General features: G+C 44.6%; 1 protein-coding gene across 1 annotated transcript in view; it reads right to left on the reverse strand.

Moving 5' to 3' along the window:
• LOC147618235 (carbon catabolite repressor protein 4 homolog 6-like) overlaps positions 1-12,665 on the reverse strand; it is a 45,285-nt gene extending 32,620 nt beyond the window's left edge. The window contains exons 1-4 of the mRNA XM_086774680.1: positions 12,472-12,665; positions 11,995-12,376; positions 3,418-3,584; positions 3,261-3,326 (exon numbers count right to left, since the gene is read on the reverse strand). Of these exons, the coding sequence (XP_086630806.1) occupies positions 3,261-3,326; positions 3,418-3,584; positions 11,995-12,376; positions 12,472-12,525 (669 nt within the window). The 5' untranslated portion in view covers positions 12,526-12,665. The remainder of the gene's footprint in view (positions 1-3,260; positions 3,327-3,417; positions 3,585-11,994; positions 12,377-12,471) is intronic.
• Between the last annotated feature and the right edge of the window lie 4,070 nt (positions 12,666-16,735).

Raw genomic sequence — 16,735 nt, forward strand, 5'->3', positions numbered from 1 at the left:
TGTTTTTCTTCGGAAATCTATGCGGGAGTACTCTCAGCTCACACTACCGATGACCGACTTGTTGAAAGGTCATGGACGTAAGTCAAATCAGGCTATCACTTGGAATAACGATTTGGATATGGTCTTCAGACTTTTGAAAGATAAAGTCAAGGAAGCACCTATCTTAGCATTACCCGATCCTAGTCGGCCTTATGTTCTTGAAACTGATACCAGAGACTATGCCATCGGGGTTTCTCTATTTCAAGATGGTAGACCTGTTGCTTTTGAAAGTAAAAAGCTAGACGACACTCAATCTCGTTGGCCAACCCTGAGAAGGAGCTTTATGCTGTGATTCACGCTCTCAAGGTTTAGAGACATTATTTATATGACTCCAAGTTTGTGGTATTGACTGATCATCAGTCAATCAAGTATGTGTGTGATGCGGATGATTTGCGAGGAAGGAAAGCTCGTTGGGCTGAGTTAATGCAAGATTTTGATTTTGAGATTCGTTATCGAAAAGGGTCCATGAATAGTGTTGCAGATGCGCTTAGTCGAATTAGAGAGGTGAATACTTTGTCGTTCACCGAGATTTCTACTGACTTATTTCAGTCATTGAGAGGGCTTTGCAGGACTTATAGTTATTTTGGTCCATTTTGGCAGAAGATCCAGGACGGGAGCTCATTGATTGACCAAGACTCGATGACTGAGCAGCCTACCATTCAAGCTGCAGGAGGCCAGTGGATGAATCAGAATGGTTTACTATTCCGTAATGACAAAATTTGTGTACCACAGATCCCGGACATTAGGTCCAAGATTTTTAAGGAGTGTCATGACGCCCCTTCTGCTGGACATTCTGGGGTACACAGGACACTATCGTTAGTGAAACACACTTTTTATTGGCCAAAGATGAAAGGTATGTAAAAGATTATGTTCTCGAGTGTCAAGTTTGTCAAGCAAATAAAGCTGAACGCTTTAGACAGGCTGGGTTGTTGCATTCTTTGCAAATCCCAAGTAATAAATGGGAAAGTATTTCCATGGATTTTATTACCGAATTGCCAAGAATACATCAAGGCCACGATATGCAGAAAGTGCAAGCATTTCCCTCTCTTACAGAAGCCAAGATTGCATTAAAATACAAGAAAATACTGAAAAGGGTGAAAATAAACAAGGATACTTTTTAAATTTTTGAAGAGCCTGTTACAGGTGGTGATAGGGGGGGCTGATGGAGACTCGTTACTCCTCGTTCCTGCAAGATACAAGTGAGTTGCTGCTACACTAACAAGGTCATACGTGGGTTATTATAGAGTGTCAAATATTAACCTTTGATATATCCAAGGTTTAAAAAACAACACATAAAGAGTTGACTATTGCTAAGATGAATAGCATAGGTTAGAATATAAAACATGTGGAATTATCTCCTAGAATGGCAAAACAATGGGGAGAAGCAAACAAACGCAGTTAAGTTAAAAAATGGGCTCCAAAACCATGGGCAGGAAGAGCTATGGAGTTCAACAGTGTAACAAAAGGCTTCTTCTATACAAAAGAATGCAATGTTTTAAGCCCTAATTTCAGTAAGAAATAAATTGACAGCATATTGGAATAATTAAGGGAAACCCCTATAGAGCTTCTTTAAATTTCCAAAACCCACCCACCAATAGTGTAGGCCCATTCTTTATGCACGACTCTTTCCTAGAAGCCACAATTGAAAATTCTTTAATGCATAGCTTCTTTCGCATGCGAGGCCACACACCCCTTTGCCTAGTGCTTGCCATGTGGCCAACTACTTCTCTAAGGTGTAAACCCTTTTCGGCCTTATACCTTTTTCCTTCAATTGATGCCTTTGGGAGTCTCGTTAGGCCTTTCTACCTCACATTGGCCACCTCAAGCATTGGCTAATCCCTTAACTCCCGAAATACGCATCTATCCCCAGGTGAATCCAATTGATACAAGACTAGTAACAACCCTTGTCAATCAAAAGCAAAGCTAAAAAGTCAGTTGTTGATGAACACTTTTTTTTTCCAATTTTGATGTCCTTAGATAGCCCACCACATGGGTGCGTGAAAACAGTATTTTATCAAGCCCTAACAAGGGTATTTTTTCTGGATTTTTAGGTTTTATTTCTTGCTTTGTGGGTCTTTTCTGCTGGCCGACCAGCAGCCCCATACACTATATATAGCCTTGCCTCATCACTTCACCACTTGTACCACTTCATATTCGGTACCACTTCTGCTGCTGTTGCTGCTGCTGGGGACTGCACATCATCTGCTTCATCATCATCAGCTCTTCAGGTCAGCACATCAGCGTTTTACATCAGGCCACACCTTGGGACAGCAACCCACTCTTTGCTACATACAGTACATCAGCGTTTCATATCAGGCCACACTTTGGGACAGCAGCCCACTCTCTACTACAGTAGAGGACTTCAGCATTTTTCCTCAGCTCATGGGACAACAACCCACTCTCTGCTACACAATAGAGGACTTCAGCGTTTTATCATCAGTACCTATCTTGGTTTATCATCGTTTTTCTTCTTTAGTTTACCTTGGGACAGCAGCCCACTCTTTGCTCAACATCTCACATCATCAGGACGACAGCCCTCTCTGCTTATCTTCGCCATCGACACCACTCGGGACGGCAGCCCTCTCTACTCTTCATCTTCACTCAGGTACCGCAGCACCCTTGTCACCAAAGTCTGCATCCCTTCCGCTGCTCACTACCACCTCGGAGTGCCTCTGCATCCACCGACGCGAGCCTTCGACACCAACCACCTCACGGAGTGCCTTTGCCTCACATCGACGCGGAAAGATGAATACAATGACTTATGATTCTCACAAGGAAGGAGGTCACGTGTGGAAGGCGAAAGAATCCACACAAGTAATAGCCTGATCGTTTTTTCATGGAGGCTAGAATTTTTCTTAAACCACGAGTTTTTTCTTTTCAACTTGCCTTTGGCTCAAGATCCTCCGGTAGTTACCAATTTTTCACCGCCCATAGGCGCTTATTTATCCACTCGTAGGCGATGCCGCCGAGGAAGCACCAAGGGGGATTTTGAACCCAGGACCTCTTGGTCCTAGTCAAACACCTTCACCACTTGAGCTATCACCTCATTGGCTTAAACCACGAGTTTTTATTTTGCATATACTCATAAAAGGGATCTATTCAATATCATCTGCCTGTGTACAACATAACTGCCTTACAAAATACATGATTTTGCATGACAATACAACATAGCACCATAAGATATTACTTTATAATCAAAACAGGTAGTCAAAGAAACTGACCTTATACAGTCCAGCATAACCTTTCAATGCCAAATCTGACTGTAAATCACTGAACCTATCAACCTCCTGCTTAATGAAAAACATAAATTTTTGGCTGAGCTGAATCAAGAAGATACAAGTAGGTTCTTTCAATTGACCTGATCATAACTCTGAGTACCTGGAGACATATGATGTCAGGAGAGCACAATTCCAATTCAGATAATACTTTCCTTCTTCGACTTTTCCAATCAAGTATCTGACCAGGCACATGCCCGTACAGATGTCCTCTATGCTTGAAGGCATTTGCTGAAGCAAGAACTTTGAATGACACAAAGGTAAATGTTTCTGTCAACAAAAACTGTTCATGAGTAAAGAAAAAAGTTTGAAGGAAAATAAATATCAGAAAAGAAACAGTTAATAAATTCTCAAGGCACAGTAACTCTCAAAAGTCAGAAATTAGTTTCTATACTACAAACAGCTAGCACAAACCCAAAGTTGGTTATGATTAACTCCTCAAATACACCTTTTCTGTAAGCTTGTAACCTAGCATTAAAGCACATTTAGGGCATACATCAAAAAACTCTTTTTGATAATGGCTATTGCTACACAAGAGCTTCCTTATGAAATCATGCCTGATGCTTATAAAGTTGCTACTAGTGCAGTTCTTAAGCAACAAAAAAAAAACGATGTATGGGAGAGGTTGGTATCAACAGACTGTAACCAGTGGCCACATGCTTAGCACTGATATAGGCAAACTCGACCATCACGATGTACTCCAAAACCTGATTCGCCCTCTCTATTTGCCCATCAAACTGAGGATGATCAAAGGAACTCGTACTCAATGTAGTCTCCAATCTCTGGAAAACTAGCTGCCAGAAATGTCTAGAAAACTTGGAGTCCCTATCACTGACTATCTCAAAAGGCAATCCATACAACCTAAAAGCTGCTCAACAAGCTGTTGTGCCAATTTGGTTGCCCTCACTCACTTTTGTAGGTAAAAATCGTGCCATCTTCATCAATCTATCTACTACCACCCAAATAGCATCGTGCCCTCTGCTGGTCGGTGGCAAACCTACAATGAAGTCCAAGGAAATACTCTTCCGTTTACCTCCTAGGATCCCTAGAGGATGTAACATACCTCCAAAGACATTCAATCTTATTCACTTGACATTAAAAATACTTTACCACATAGTCTTGAACATACGTCTTCATCTTAGGCCAATAAAGCGTTCCTTTTACTAAATCATAGGCCTATTGTACCCTTGGGTGACCCACTATAGAAGCGTCATGACATTCATACAGGATTATTTTCCTAATCTCAATGTTATCTCATACACAAACCTTCTCATTTTGGAACAGCAATCCATTCCGGATAAGGAACTAACCACCTGCCACACTCACGGATGGCATGACTCTTGAGTCTCGGTCTAAATCTATGGAGATCCCACCCGAACCAAAACGACCATCGGTCTCACATAGCGCTCTGAGAGAGCCATAGAGGTCAAGCCTAATCTCAGTGAAGCTCAAAGAGTTCACCTCCCCAATTCTATTCAAGGCATCCGCCAATGTATTCAAGCTACCCTTCCAATGGAAGCAACGCACAAGCGCTTATAAGCATGGGTTAATGTGAAAGCCTATTTATAACTATAAATATTAATAAGTGTGCTTTCCTGCTTTATTATCAACCCCAAGCCTTTACAAGTGGCATCCTCATAGGGGGACCAAAACCCAAGCAAGGCCTAGACCTTAAGCTCTTGCCGCACACCTGGCAAGAGTGGGCTACGAACCACGGTGGTATGAGATGTCGTGGCTAGAAGCAAGGTCAAGGTGTTGGTCTAGCCTAATAGCTGGAGGATGCTCCGTGGGAGCTATGGTCAAGAGGTGAGCAACCGGCACCATCGTCTATTTGTTTATACATGTGTTTGAACTTTGTACCCAAGGGAATCTCAAAAGAGTTTATGGCAATTTCACATCATATGGAGTTTATGTCATCCACTTGCTTGACTTTGACATTATAATACTCACTAGAGAGACGGAGCAAATGAGCACTATGTGCTTAGATGCCCAATTACTACAAGATAGAGGGGAGCTTCTGTTACCCTCGCAATGGCAGATTTACTTGAGATGGCTCAGAGGCATGTGAAGATCCCGACACTCCCCACATTCCTAGTGGACCGTCAGTTAAACGGGAACATCTACGGCATATGGAAGGTAATGATGGAATCTCTTTTGGAGTCTTACGACCTTGCTGATTTCATTGTTGTTGGGGTTCCATGGCTGGAATTAGAGGAAGGGGAGTTACCCTCGATTCAAAAGGAACGCGAGACACAGGCACAATTGTGGGATCGTGTCAATGCCAGGGTCCGTTCTTTCATCTTCCTCAACTGCACACCGCAAGTAATCAATCATATCAAGCATATGACGCTGGCCAGAGGTATATGGCAGCATTTGGCTTCTCTCTATAACAGGGTATCGCCCATGAAGAGGATCTCCTTGGAAGTACAGTTGTGGGTGATGAATCCTGCAAAGGCGTCAACGATGCGGGAGCACATCAACAAGCTGCAGGCTCTTCAGCAGGAAGTTCTCCAAGCTGGGAAAGTGATATCATCGGAGGATATGGCATCACGTTGCTGTCGCATTTGCCCTCTCAGTACTCAGCATTTTACTCTTCTTTGATTACCAATGGCAGGCTCAGCGTCATCACATGGGAGGAGCTTGTGCCCATGGTCTTGGACCAGGAGGAAAGATTCACGAACCCTCCACAAGACAGAGGTTCGGAGGCCTTAACTGGCCAACGGTCGAAAGGCCATACCAACAAGGGCAAAGGGAAGGCTTCATCGGAGAAGTCTCCTGAGAAGATGTCCAACAAAGACCGCGAGAAACTGAAGGCAAAGAGGACCTGTAATGATTGTGGCGAGAAAGGCCACTATTGGAGGCAGTGTCCCAAGCGGAGCACCGAGAAGGGTGCAGAATCCTCAGCAACAACCGTGAAGACTCCAGCTTTTGTGCACCTAGAGGTGATGGACACAGATGCTTCATTTTCTTCAGGCAGGGAGGAGGTTGGAGGACTCTCCGCTACGGATACTCGGGAGTGGATTCTAGACAGTGGTGCTTCCAGGCACATGACTCCTTCCCATACGGCTTTACAGGATCTCTGCAGGTATTCTGGTCACATTCTTACTGTGGATACATCCAGTTCACAATGAGGACAGGCTGGAGATAGTTCTTGATGGCAGAGGGGGGAAGCATTCCTCCCAGGTGTTGTATGTTCCGTCACTTGGTTTTCATCTGTTGTCAATGCATCAGGTTTGCAAGACTGGCATATGGGTGGAGTTTGATGAGCATTTTATTGCTCTCCGGGACAAGGCAACAGGCCAGGTAGTTTGGGAAGGCGAAGTGGAGAATGGAGTTTACAAGCTTTCAGCACTCTCTATCCCAGGTCCTCAGTTTTGTGATGAGTGGCAGTCTGGTAATGGCCACTTAAGTGTGGATACCTTGCAGGTACAGGCTTTCCCCGACCAGATGGTGGATAGCTTTGCCAGTTGATGGCAGCAGTTGGCAAGAACTTTCCAGTACAGATGTTGGTAGTTCTTGTGTTCGTCAGTCAGAGGAAACTTTACAGGTAACCTATGCTCTGATGTCTCGTAGCATTCGGGACAAAGAAATTCATGTAGTTGAGGAAGTTCTTTCCATGAGGACCTCTTGGAAGGCCAAGCAGGTAGCAGTTGATTACTTGCAAGTGAAGGTGGATGTTACACATTCTCCAGGCTTTGTGGTTCCGAATTCAGAGGGGGTTGGCTCCAGGTTTCCGAAGGCCTTGAGTGGTCTTCAACAGGTTTCCAGGACTTGGCATCCCACCGTAACAGGTGTTGATCCTTGTGAGCAGTATGATGCCTCCTTGACTCAAAAGCAGAATGGTTCATTGATCTGGTTGCTGGATATCAGATTGGATGGGAGCTTTCTAATGAGGCTGTTAAGCTCATGTTTGCAGAGGACTCTTTGGGAGGCAGGATTGCATATCTCGTGGTTTCTGCAGCATGTGAAGGATCTTGGACTCTTACACACAGGAGAGGGATTGATGGATGGAGTCACACTCCACAGTCAGAGTGACTCAGATTGGGGAGGAGAGCCAGACACGAGGACCTTGACATCAGGCTACAGTTTTTCCCTAGGCTCAGGAGCAGTTTTATGGAGCAGTAAGAGGCAACCATCTATTGCCTTGTCGTCGACAGAGGCAGAGTATCGGGCTGCTTGTGGTGCTGCTTACGAGGTGGTGAGGTTGCAGAGGTTACTTGGCAAGATTGGGTTTCCACTGGTGGAACCCACGATCCTCCAGAGGCATTTTGTTGCCTCTATTGTGGGTATTCCCGCCCGGATTAGGTGTTTTCTCATTTTTCCCCACTCTCCATATTTTTCCCTATTTTTTACCAGGTGTGGGAGGCTGTCCTGAGTGGTCCAGGTGTGAGGGCCGACTCTCTGAGGCTGGCCGACTGGAGCTGGTGCTGGTCGTGGGCCTTCAACTTGCTGTCGACTGCTGGCCGACTGCACATGTCGGGCCATATAAAATGGCCCCATGGCCCCTCCACTTATTGTATCAGTTATTCGGGATTTTCTTGTGTATATATAGAGCAGAGTTACACGCCTCTCTCTCTTTCTCCACTGCTATATTTTTATGCACTGCACTTGCTCTTGTGTTCTCAGATTTTGTCATCATCTCCACTGCATATTCTAACAGTTTCTATGACAGCTTCTACTGCCTCTTCATCAGGGAGAGGTTTCGACCTCTTCACACTAATGCACTATGAAAATCAAAGATACCTGAGACAATACTTACTAGAGTTGAGTCATCACACAAAGATATTGACAACAGGCCAAGAGGTGAGATACGGCACTCGATTTCTTTGGCCATCACCAAAGGGCCTTGGCTAACACAGCCCATGCGAGATCCACTCCGATAGAAAGACCAAAGGGAGAGCCCACACAATGAATACACTGCAGGCTTGCAACATACTAACACCACACACTCGTGGAGTCTTTTGAGAGAGTGCACACGCCCTTCAAAAGGCCAAACGCCCCGCCTAGGGACCCAAACCCTCTACTAGATGTAGAACACTCGTGTCTATGTGCTAGAGTTTGAGAGTAGAGTGCAACAGAATCAAACACACACAACCATAGTTGTTTCCGTACGACACCATATCGTACGGTACGATGCCGTACGGACTCATACGGATTTTTTTCAAAAAATGTTTTTTTTCCTCTAAAAAAAATTTCCAAAAAAAAAAAAAGGAAGTAATGGTCTTGTTTTTATATACCTAGATGAATCTAGGAACATGCCCAAGTTCACCTTTTAGGAACGTGCATGTTATATACTCATGGTAGTCAACCCACAAGACTATATAACTATCAACTCCATTATGCATAGTATGGACTAGATACTACGACATCCCCACCAATGTCATCGATGCCCAATAGTGGGTGTAGAACTCTGTATCAAGATATGCTCTCACACACGCACTCCACACCACACACACACACACACATAAGAGCATATATTCACACAAAGCCCTTCGTACTGAGTTTCTGTCAAACCTCCGGAGATGCAGGGTAGACTCAGCCATAATGAAGCCTGTTTGAGCTTCCTCTATACTATGATGCTTCCGTAAGTTTATAAGTATTTTTTTTTAATCGTACAATAAGAAAAAAAAATTACATCATACCGTATTTTCCCGTACGGTATCGTACTTGACAACTATGCACACAACACACGAGTAATAAAACTAATGTTCTATATTATGTGCAAGAAAGAAGTAACACAACTGAATTTCTAGTACAAATGATAGTGAGAATGACTCAACCCAAACACTGTTGTAAATCTCCTAGGCCATCTTGGACTCTAGAGAGACACTCTATACGCTCTAATCACCGAGAGTTTGCATATGATTATAACGATTTTGTTATGGACGTATATATATAAACAAGGTGCTAATCGGCCCGTACATAATGTTGTCGACATGTTATTATTGACCACGACAGCATTAAAATTGTCGATATGCTATCCGATTGACACGTGACATGGGTGCCTACCACGTGGCACCTGCTGGCTTGAATCTGTTGTTGGCTCTACCCACATCCTATACGTAGGTGAGGTCACATTCTCCCTCCCTTGCATTGAAACTACCCTCATCTTCACGGTGTCCAAGTGCCCTCTCATAAAAGGAAAAGATCAAGCAAAGCTCATCCAAGATGTCACATGCACCTGTTGTACTAGGGTGCCACATGGACATTTGGCATAATATGTACACTTACGATACCTTTTGATGGACACTATGTTGTAAGCCCTTGTCCAAGTGCAGTCCACCATGCACCATCTAGGTCTAGGAGTCACGTCAATAACGGAAGGTCAAATGTAACCCACTTGCAAGCTGTAATGTTGTACAGGGATTCCATGCACTTGTTAGACGCATGGCCGGATGCCCAAAATACCAGTCAAGTCATTTAGGAATTTTAGAGTCTACCTATGCAAAAACCCTTTTCCATCCAAGGCCACTAGGAAGTTAACAGATGGCCATGGAAGGTTGGTGAGAGTATGGCATGGGCCCCATGGCTATGGGAACCTATGGCCACTAGGAAGGTTAAAAAATGGCCATGGAAGGTTGGTGAGAGCATGAGCAAGCTATGGACAGCCTATGCACACCCATTGAGTGCCCATTAACCAATTTATAAAGGGCAGTGCCCATCTAGTTAAAGACGCCCAAGCAAAATGGGAAAAAAAGCCTCTTTTCCCTAGTCGGCCAATTTTAGCAAGCTAACTTGCTCGTGAGGTTGGTATAATATATATATACGTGGCCTCACCAATATTTCATCATTTCCATATGCAATAATCTCAAGCATATGTGTGTACTAAAGTCCCCGGGCAAGCCAATGAAGGAAAACACAATCATCTAGAGGTCATGAGGCATCGATGTTTTTTTTCTCTCACTGAGAGAGGAAAACGTAAGTCATCATCAAGTCAAGGGAGAAGGGTGATTCTCTATGGGAAATCCTACTCTTCTGGGCAGATTCAACCCATTCATTTGAACTCATTCAGCAATACAAGCAAGTACTCTCTTCGGGAGGGGGGGGGACTTATGTGGGTAGTTGCTCTTACCATAATCAGCAATTGAAGCACACTTGATCACAATCAAGAAGACTTCTGTTATGCCGCATGTAACACAAGGTAACCAAGATCCCGAACATCACAACACTTTGCGTTAAGTGCAAAGCCTCACATTCCGTCCTCATCACGTTAGCACAAAGACTTGCAAAGAAACCCAAAGGTTCTTCTCCTGACATTATTGCCTGCTCATCCATGCAAGTTGCCTACTCATCCATGCGAGCCCTCCAGCTAAGAAGCAAATCAATAATTTGTGAATCCATGACAAGTAGCCAAAAACCTGTGAAAAGAGTGACATGTGTCTTATGTGCCAAGGTTTGAGAGTAGAGTGCAACAGAATCACGTGTCTTATGTGCCAGGGTTTGAGAGTAGAGTGTTACATAATCAAACACAAATAGCACACACAAGAGTCCTATAACTATTGTTATGTATTATGTACAAAAAAGAAGTAATACAACTGAAATTCAAGTACAAATGATGGTTGAGAAGGAAGACCGCAGTTCTCAGCCCAAACATTGTGAATCTCCTCAACCAGCCTGTCCTATAGAGAGACACTCGGTCGGCTCCATAACGCTGAGAGTTTGCGGATGATTTTGACGATTTTGCAATGCACGTATATATACGCACTAAAGTGCTGGTCCTGATATTATTGTCCACGACCAGCATTAATGTTGCCGACCTGCTGTCCTACCGACACTTGGCATGGGCACCTGCCAATGCACATATTTATATTCACTAAGGTGCTGGTAGGTCAATAAATAATGATGTCGGCCTGATATTGTTGTCCACAACCAGCCATAATGTTGCCAACCTGCTGTCCGACTGACACATGGCATGGGCACCTGCCATGTGTCACCTACGTGGCCGGAATCTGCTGCTGGCTCTGCCCACAGCCTGTATATAGGCGAAGTGTGTAACATGAGACATTCTCCAGGCTCCAACACCACCAACCGGCTCCCCCACATATATATGTATGTGCACATATATATGTATGTGCACATATGCACTAAGGTGCTGATCACCAATAAATAATGATGTCAGCCTGTTATTATTGTCCAGGACCAGCATTAATGTCGCCGACCTGCTTTCCAACTGACACGTGGCATGGGCGCCTGCCACATAGCACCTGTGTGGCTTGAATCTGCCCACAGCCTGTATGTAGGTGAGGTGCGTCACATGAGACATTCACCACCAAGTAGCTCCCCCGCACACAGTGGAAATGCTTCCATGTACACAGTTGTAGGAGAGGATGACACGTGACAAGTCCAGACACACGAGGTTTATATGCTGACTCCATTGTATACACAGGGCCCGCATAGTACACTGGCCCTGTTTTTCTTTTGGCAGCTTGGTTTTCTTTCATGTTGTCTTGTCATTCAATTTACTTCGGGATCACACGTAATATCTTTTGGCCTCACATACCCTAGGTCTTTTGTAGAGGTTAGTATCGCTCTCTCTCTCTCTCTCTCTCTCTCTCTCTCTCTCTCTCTCTCACACACACACACACACACATTACATTCAAAATGTATGGCGGTACAGAGAGACTGAAGTGAAAGATAAAATCATGCATCGCAACATGCAAGAGATCAGAAATAGAAGTACCATCAGTAGAAGGCTGCAAATCTGGAGCCGGTAACCAAACGCGGTTTTGAGCCCAGTTAGGCTGTGGAGGAACGTCCACTGAGGGGCCTGGATGAGGTAACTGCTCCTCTGTGCTGTCAGAGCTCCTCTCTAGAGGTCTGTGTTTCTGTGCGGCCCAAGCTCTAGAGAAATAGTTCTGCTGTAATGGAGTCCCTGCAGACTCCAAGTGGTTGAGGTGAGGGGAGGCAGAGACAAAGTCCTCGTCTTCCACGTTCCTGAGCTTCCGAGGGGCAATGCCAAAAAGGGCCTCTGTATTCGATGCAGAGGGATTCTCTGTGACCTCTGTGAGAGAGACCTCTTGATTCTCGGGTGCTCGGCTCAGCGGCCTAGTAAACAGGGCCACCTGCTACAAGAAAAGCCAAAAAGAAAGTCAATGTTCTGCAGGCGAACATACCAGGCAACCACGAGCCTCTGCATGGAGAGGGGCATGTGCATGACCTTGCACCTCTGCCTCCATCTGTACCAGATGGAGGTGGACCTCGCTGATAACATCTTTCTCTTTTCCTCCGCGCTCAAAACCTCGCTGCCGATTCACCTTGTCGCACATCCTCTTCACTATAGTCCATTGCGTGCTTAGGGCATTCAAAGAGTATAATGGTAAAATCCTACTATAATCAATAATTATTGGCTACACTAAATCTAAATGGCTACTAATTTTATGTATAATCCCAGCTCTTAAGGACGTGATTTGAAATAAACACCAAAAACGATATTGTAGATTTGGATGTAAAAGAATTGGTAGAAGAAGAGGGAAGAAGAAAATTACCATGGTCTTGTTGGCAAAAGGAGAGAGAGATCCGATATGGATCTTGTTGGTTGAGAGAAAGAGGGAAGGAGGAGAGAGATGTGCAACATGTTGAACTATGGAGAGAAGGGAGAGGGAAGGAGAAGAAGAACGTGATGAACCCCAATAATAAGGAAGTAAAGTCCTATCAATAGAGGTTAGGGGAGAAGGGAGAGGGAAGGAGGAGAAGAATGTGATAAATCCCAATAATAAGGAAGTAAAGTCTTATCAATAAAACTTAACTCTTGACAATAGAGGTTTACACCTATCAATAGTAGTCTTTGCAGGTGCAAGTGTGCTAACATTAGGATAACTAAAAAATAAGAAAGTATTTCCTTGCTTTCTATTTATCTGAAATAAAACCACACGGAACCACCTACTTAGCCCCACTGTTTGCTAGTTAATCTAGGATGGATTAATTAATACTATGGACTAGGATGCATGCACTTGTCCTACATTAGTCTCGGGTTAGCTTGACGTGCAAGTTGCCCAGTTTGAAGATACATTATAGATATAGCCACATGCAAGGTCTTGGGCCTCTACCCTAGTACAGGCATGCCGGTCTCTCACACTGACCTATTGCACACGATTTGGGTGTTAATGTCAATAGTTTTCACTTGGTTTTGAGGAGCATGTCCACATGGAGTAAAGCAAGGAGGATTTGGAGTGTATCCTTGATGAGGAGAGTAGGTGGACAACACTTAAGTGTGTGGGTGGTGCTAGACCTAGAAGTTCGTCACCATTGTGGAGCTACCGAGAGAGTGTACTCACTACAGAGGAGCTTACATGGGTGGGCGGGAGAGACATGTGTTTAGCGGGATTACACTCAATGGTTACAGCGATATTAACGACTTATTACGTAGCTCGTAGCAGTTACAAGGAGCTCGACTGGCCTCCGAGACATCCATCAAAGCATGGGTAGCGAGCGAGCCGGGGTTCAGGGGAGAGGGCACCCCGACGTAGTCCCATGGGGGCGATCGGACATGTGTGAGCAGGGAGGCCACTATATATGTCCGACGGTGAGAATCCGTATCCTCATTCCCTCTATGGTTGGGTGGTGATCCAGAGCTCTCTTCCCTCCATCGTTACAATAGCATAACATTTGGTATCAGAGCCAACATTCCGGTCATCGGGGTCCGTGCGTGACTAGGGGCTAGACCCACTCAAAGGTTTTTCAACCATTCAAAAAAAATTTAAAGATCTTATCCAAAATTTTATATGCAGACCTCTCGACTGTGTGGATAGGAGCCACCATAGCTGCAAACACTCTTCATCGTTTTTTGTTTGGGCTTGTGTGGGCACGAGTGTGGTGTAGCAAGGAATCTTATCTGTAGAACTGTGTGGTGGAGGAAGAAACAACCATATGTTCCAAAGAGTGCACTAAAACAAGAAAGGAAGGTCACCATCGATTTTGGAGCTGACCTTGGTTGCAACGATCGCAAGAAGCAAGGAGGCGTGGGTGACTGGAGGTGGTGAACCTTATCTCTCTTTTGACCTTGGTTGTAGCAATCCAAGAAGCAAGGAAGCGTGGGCGACTAGGGGTGTTAAAACTTCTTCTCTCTCTCCCATTCTTGGTTGTAGCACAAGTATGGGGGGGTAAGCAATGGGCTCCCCATCTTTCACAGTGTGTGCAGCACCATGGGGGGGTAAGCAACAAGCTCTCGCCATCTTTCATAGTGTGCGCAACACCATGGGGGGTTAAGCAATAGGCTTTCACCGTTTTCTAGAGTATGCACAATGTGTTTCAAAAGCAAAGCAGCCTAGAGAGGCGCAACAAGAAAAGCAAGCGCACCCAACAAAGCCAAGACTCCATACTCAACTCGCTCAACAAAGCGCAGTAGGGGGCTGGGCAGCTGGCAGCCAAGCCCACCTCTCTCTTGCGCTCGTTTTGTGAGCCAACATGAGCATAGGGGGGAGCAACTAGCTTAAGCTCTCTCTCTCTCTCTCTCTCTCTCTCTCTCTCTCTCTCTCTCTCTCTCTCTCTCTCTCTCTCTCTCTCTCTCTCTCTCTCTTTGCTTGAGGGGCAACCCCAGCCACCCAGGGGGGCCACCCCTTCACTCTGTTACAAACAACATTCCCGCAAGCGAAAGGGACCATCCTTGGGCTACAGCACAGCACATGATGAAAAATCAATATCTATTTTTGTCTTCAAGTGACTAAATCCAGAGTACCTGGGTTAGCACCTATGCTTTTTGTACTTAGTTGATCATGATATATTGAGATATATCCTTGCCCTCTTACATTTATGCATTTCTATTTTAGCTCCTATAATGTTTAATCTCTCTCTCTCTCTCTCTCTCTCTCTCTCTCTCTCTCTCTCTCTCTCTCATGGCCACGAAACTTTGCTAGCAAGGTCTCATGGCCATGGTTAGTTGTTTAGGCTTGAGCATACACATGTATCCATGTCATTAGAACCCTTTGAAAATTTTGGGAAACCCCATTTTCAACAAGGCTAAACACCATTTTCTAGAGTCTCGTGAGAGCTCTCGTAAAAAAATCTATGAGAGCTCTCAAGGTACACGAGACTCTAGAAAATGAGAATCTCAAGGCATGTACATAAGCCTCAAGGCATGTACATAAGCCTCTAGAAAACAGTGTCACAACCCTATTGAATGTACAAACCTCGTCTGGTGGTGATGAGACTTTCCACAAGTGTGGAGGGAGAGGGATTGCAATCCATTTTCTAGGGTCTCATGTACCTTAAGACCTCTCAAGTAATTGGAATCTTTGCCATGTCATCACACGCAAACCTCATATGGGACCTGTTGAACATCCAAACCTCATCCAATGGTGGTGTGATAAGACTCTAGAAAATGGCATTGGCCCCTATTAAACCTCCAAACCTTGTCAAATTATGGGGCGATGATACTTTGCGTTAGTGTGGAGGCCCCCTCTGCACCCGTGCAAAGTCTCATGACCATTGGATAAGGTATGAGCATTTAACTGGCCCAAGTACCATTTTCTAGAGTCTCACGTGCCTTGAAAGCTCTCGTAAAATTGGACTCATCCCCTTGTCATCATACCCAAATCTCCTCCGATGGTGATGAGACTTTATACGAGTATGGGCGGGGATCCCTTCCACACCCTTGCAAAGTCTTCTTACCATGAGATGAGATTTTGACTTTCAAGGCATCAAAAGAAAATCCATGACCATCCACTATATCCTTGTCTCAGGGATGCACTTTGACCTAGCACATCTTTTCAAATAGTAGTTCACCCCCTCGTTGTTACCCTCAGTGTTTCATAGTCTACCATAAAACATGACCAACATGCTCTGTGGACTACATTGTGTGTGAAGGATGCTCAAGGTTTAAGACCTACTTGTGGCCAAGGATTTACCCATCGTGACATGGTGCAATCATCCAAGTCACCATCCAATACATACTCCACACGAGCATGGAAACCATTGTGTGAAGATCATGGGGTTACTCATGCAAGTTCTACTCTTAAAAGAATGCAATACAAGGGTGTCTACTATTGTCTCATGTAAGGGCAGCTGTGGTCAACCTGGCTACCATCCACACACCAAAAGTACCTCATGATAACCTTGACATCACATCTAGGGTGCATAATTGGATGGTTCCAAAATCACATCCATGTTTGTGTTACAAGTAGTTGAAACAAGACCAACAGTGGAACATGCTTGCCTTGAGTTGGAGTTCCCTTAGAAAGACCTCTTAACTCCATAGCCAGCCTTAGTTAACACTGGGGCGGCTAGTCATAATATTTTGTCTTAGGAGACGTGGACCTTTTTAGGCCACCCAACCTCTCATACCATCTACAGCTACCATCACCATGGTAAATAATTCCCAACCCATGACCGTAGATTGTTTTGAAATAGAGTTTTTTTTCTTGTATTTATTTATCTTATTGGTTGTATTTTCCATCTTTAAACTCTTTTGACTATATCCTCAAGAG

The sequence above is a fragment of the Cibotium barometz genome, chromosome 35 (assembly GCF_041138505.1).
Source record: "Cibotium barometz isolate CiBa-2024 chromosome 35, ASM4113850v1, whole genome shotgun sequence".
NCBI lineage: Eukaryota > Viridiplantae > Streptophyta > Polypodiopsida > Cyatheales > Cibotiaceae > Cibotium > Cibotium barometz.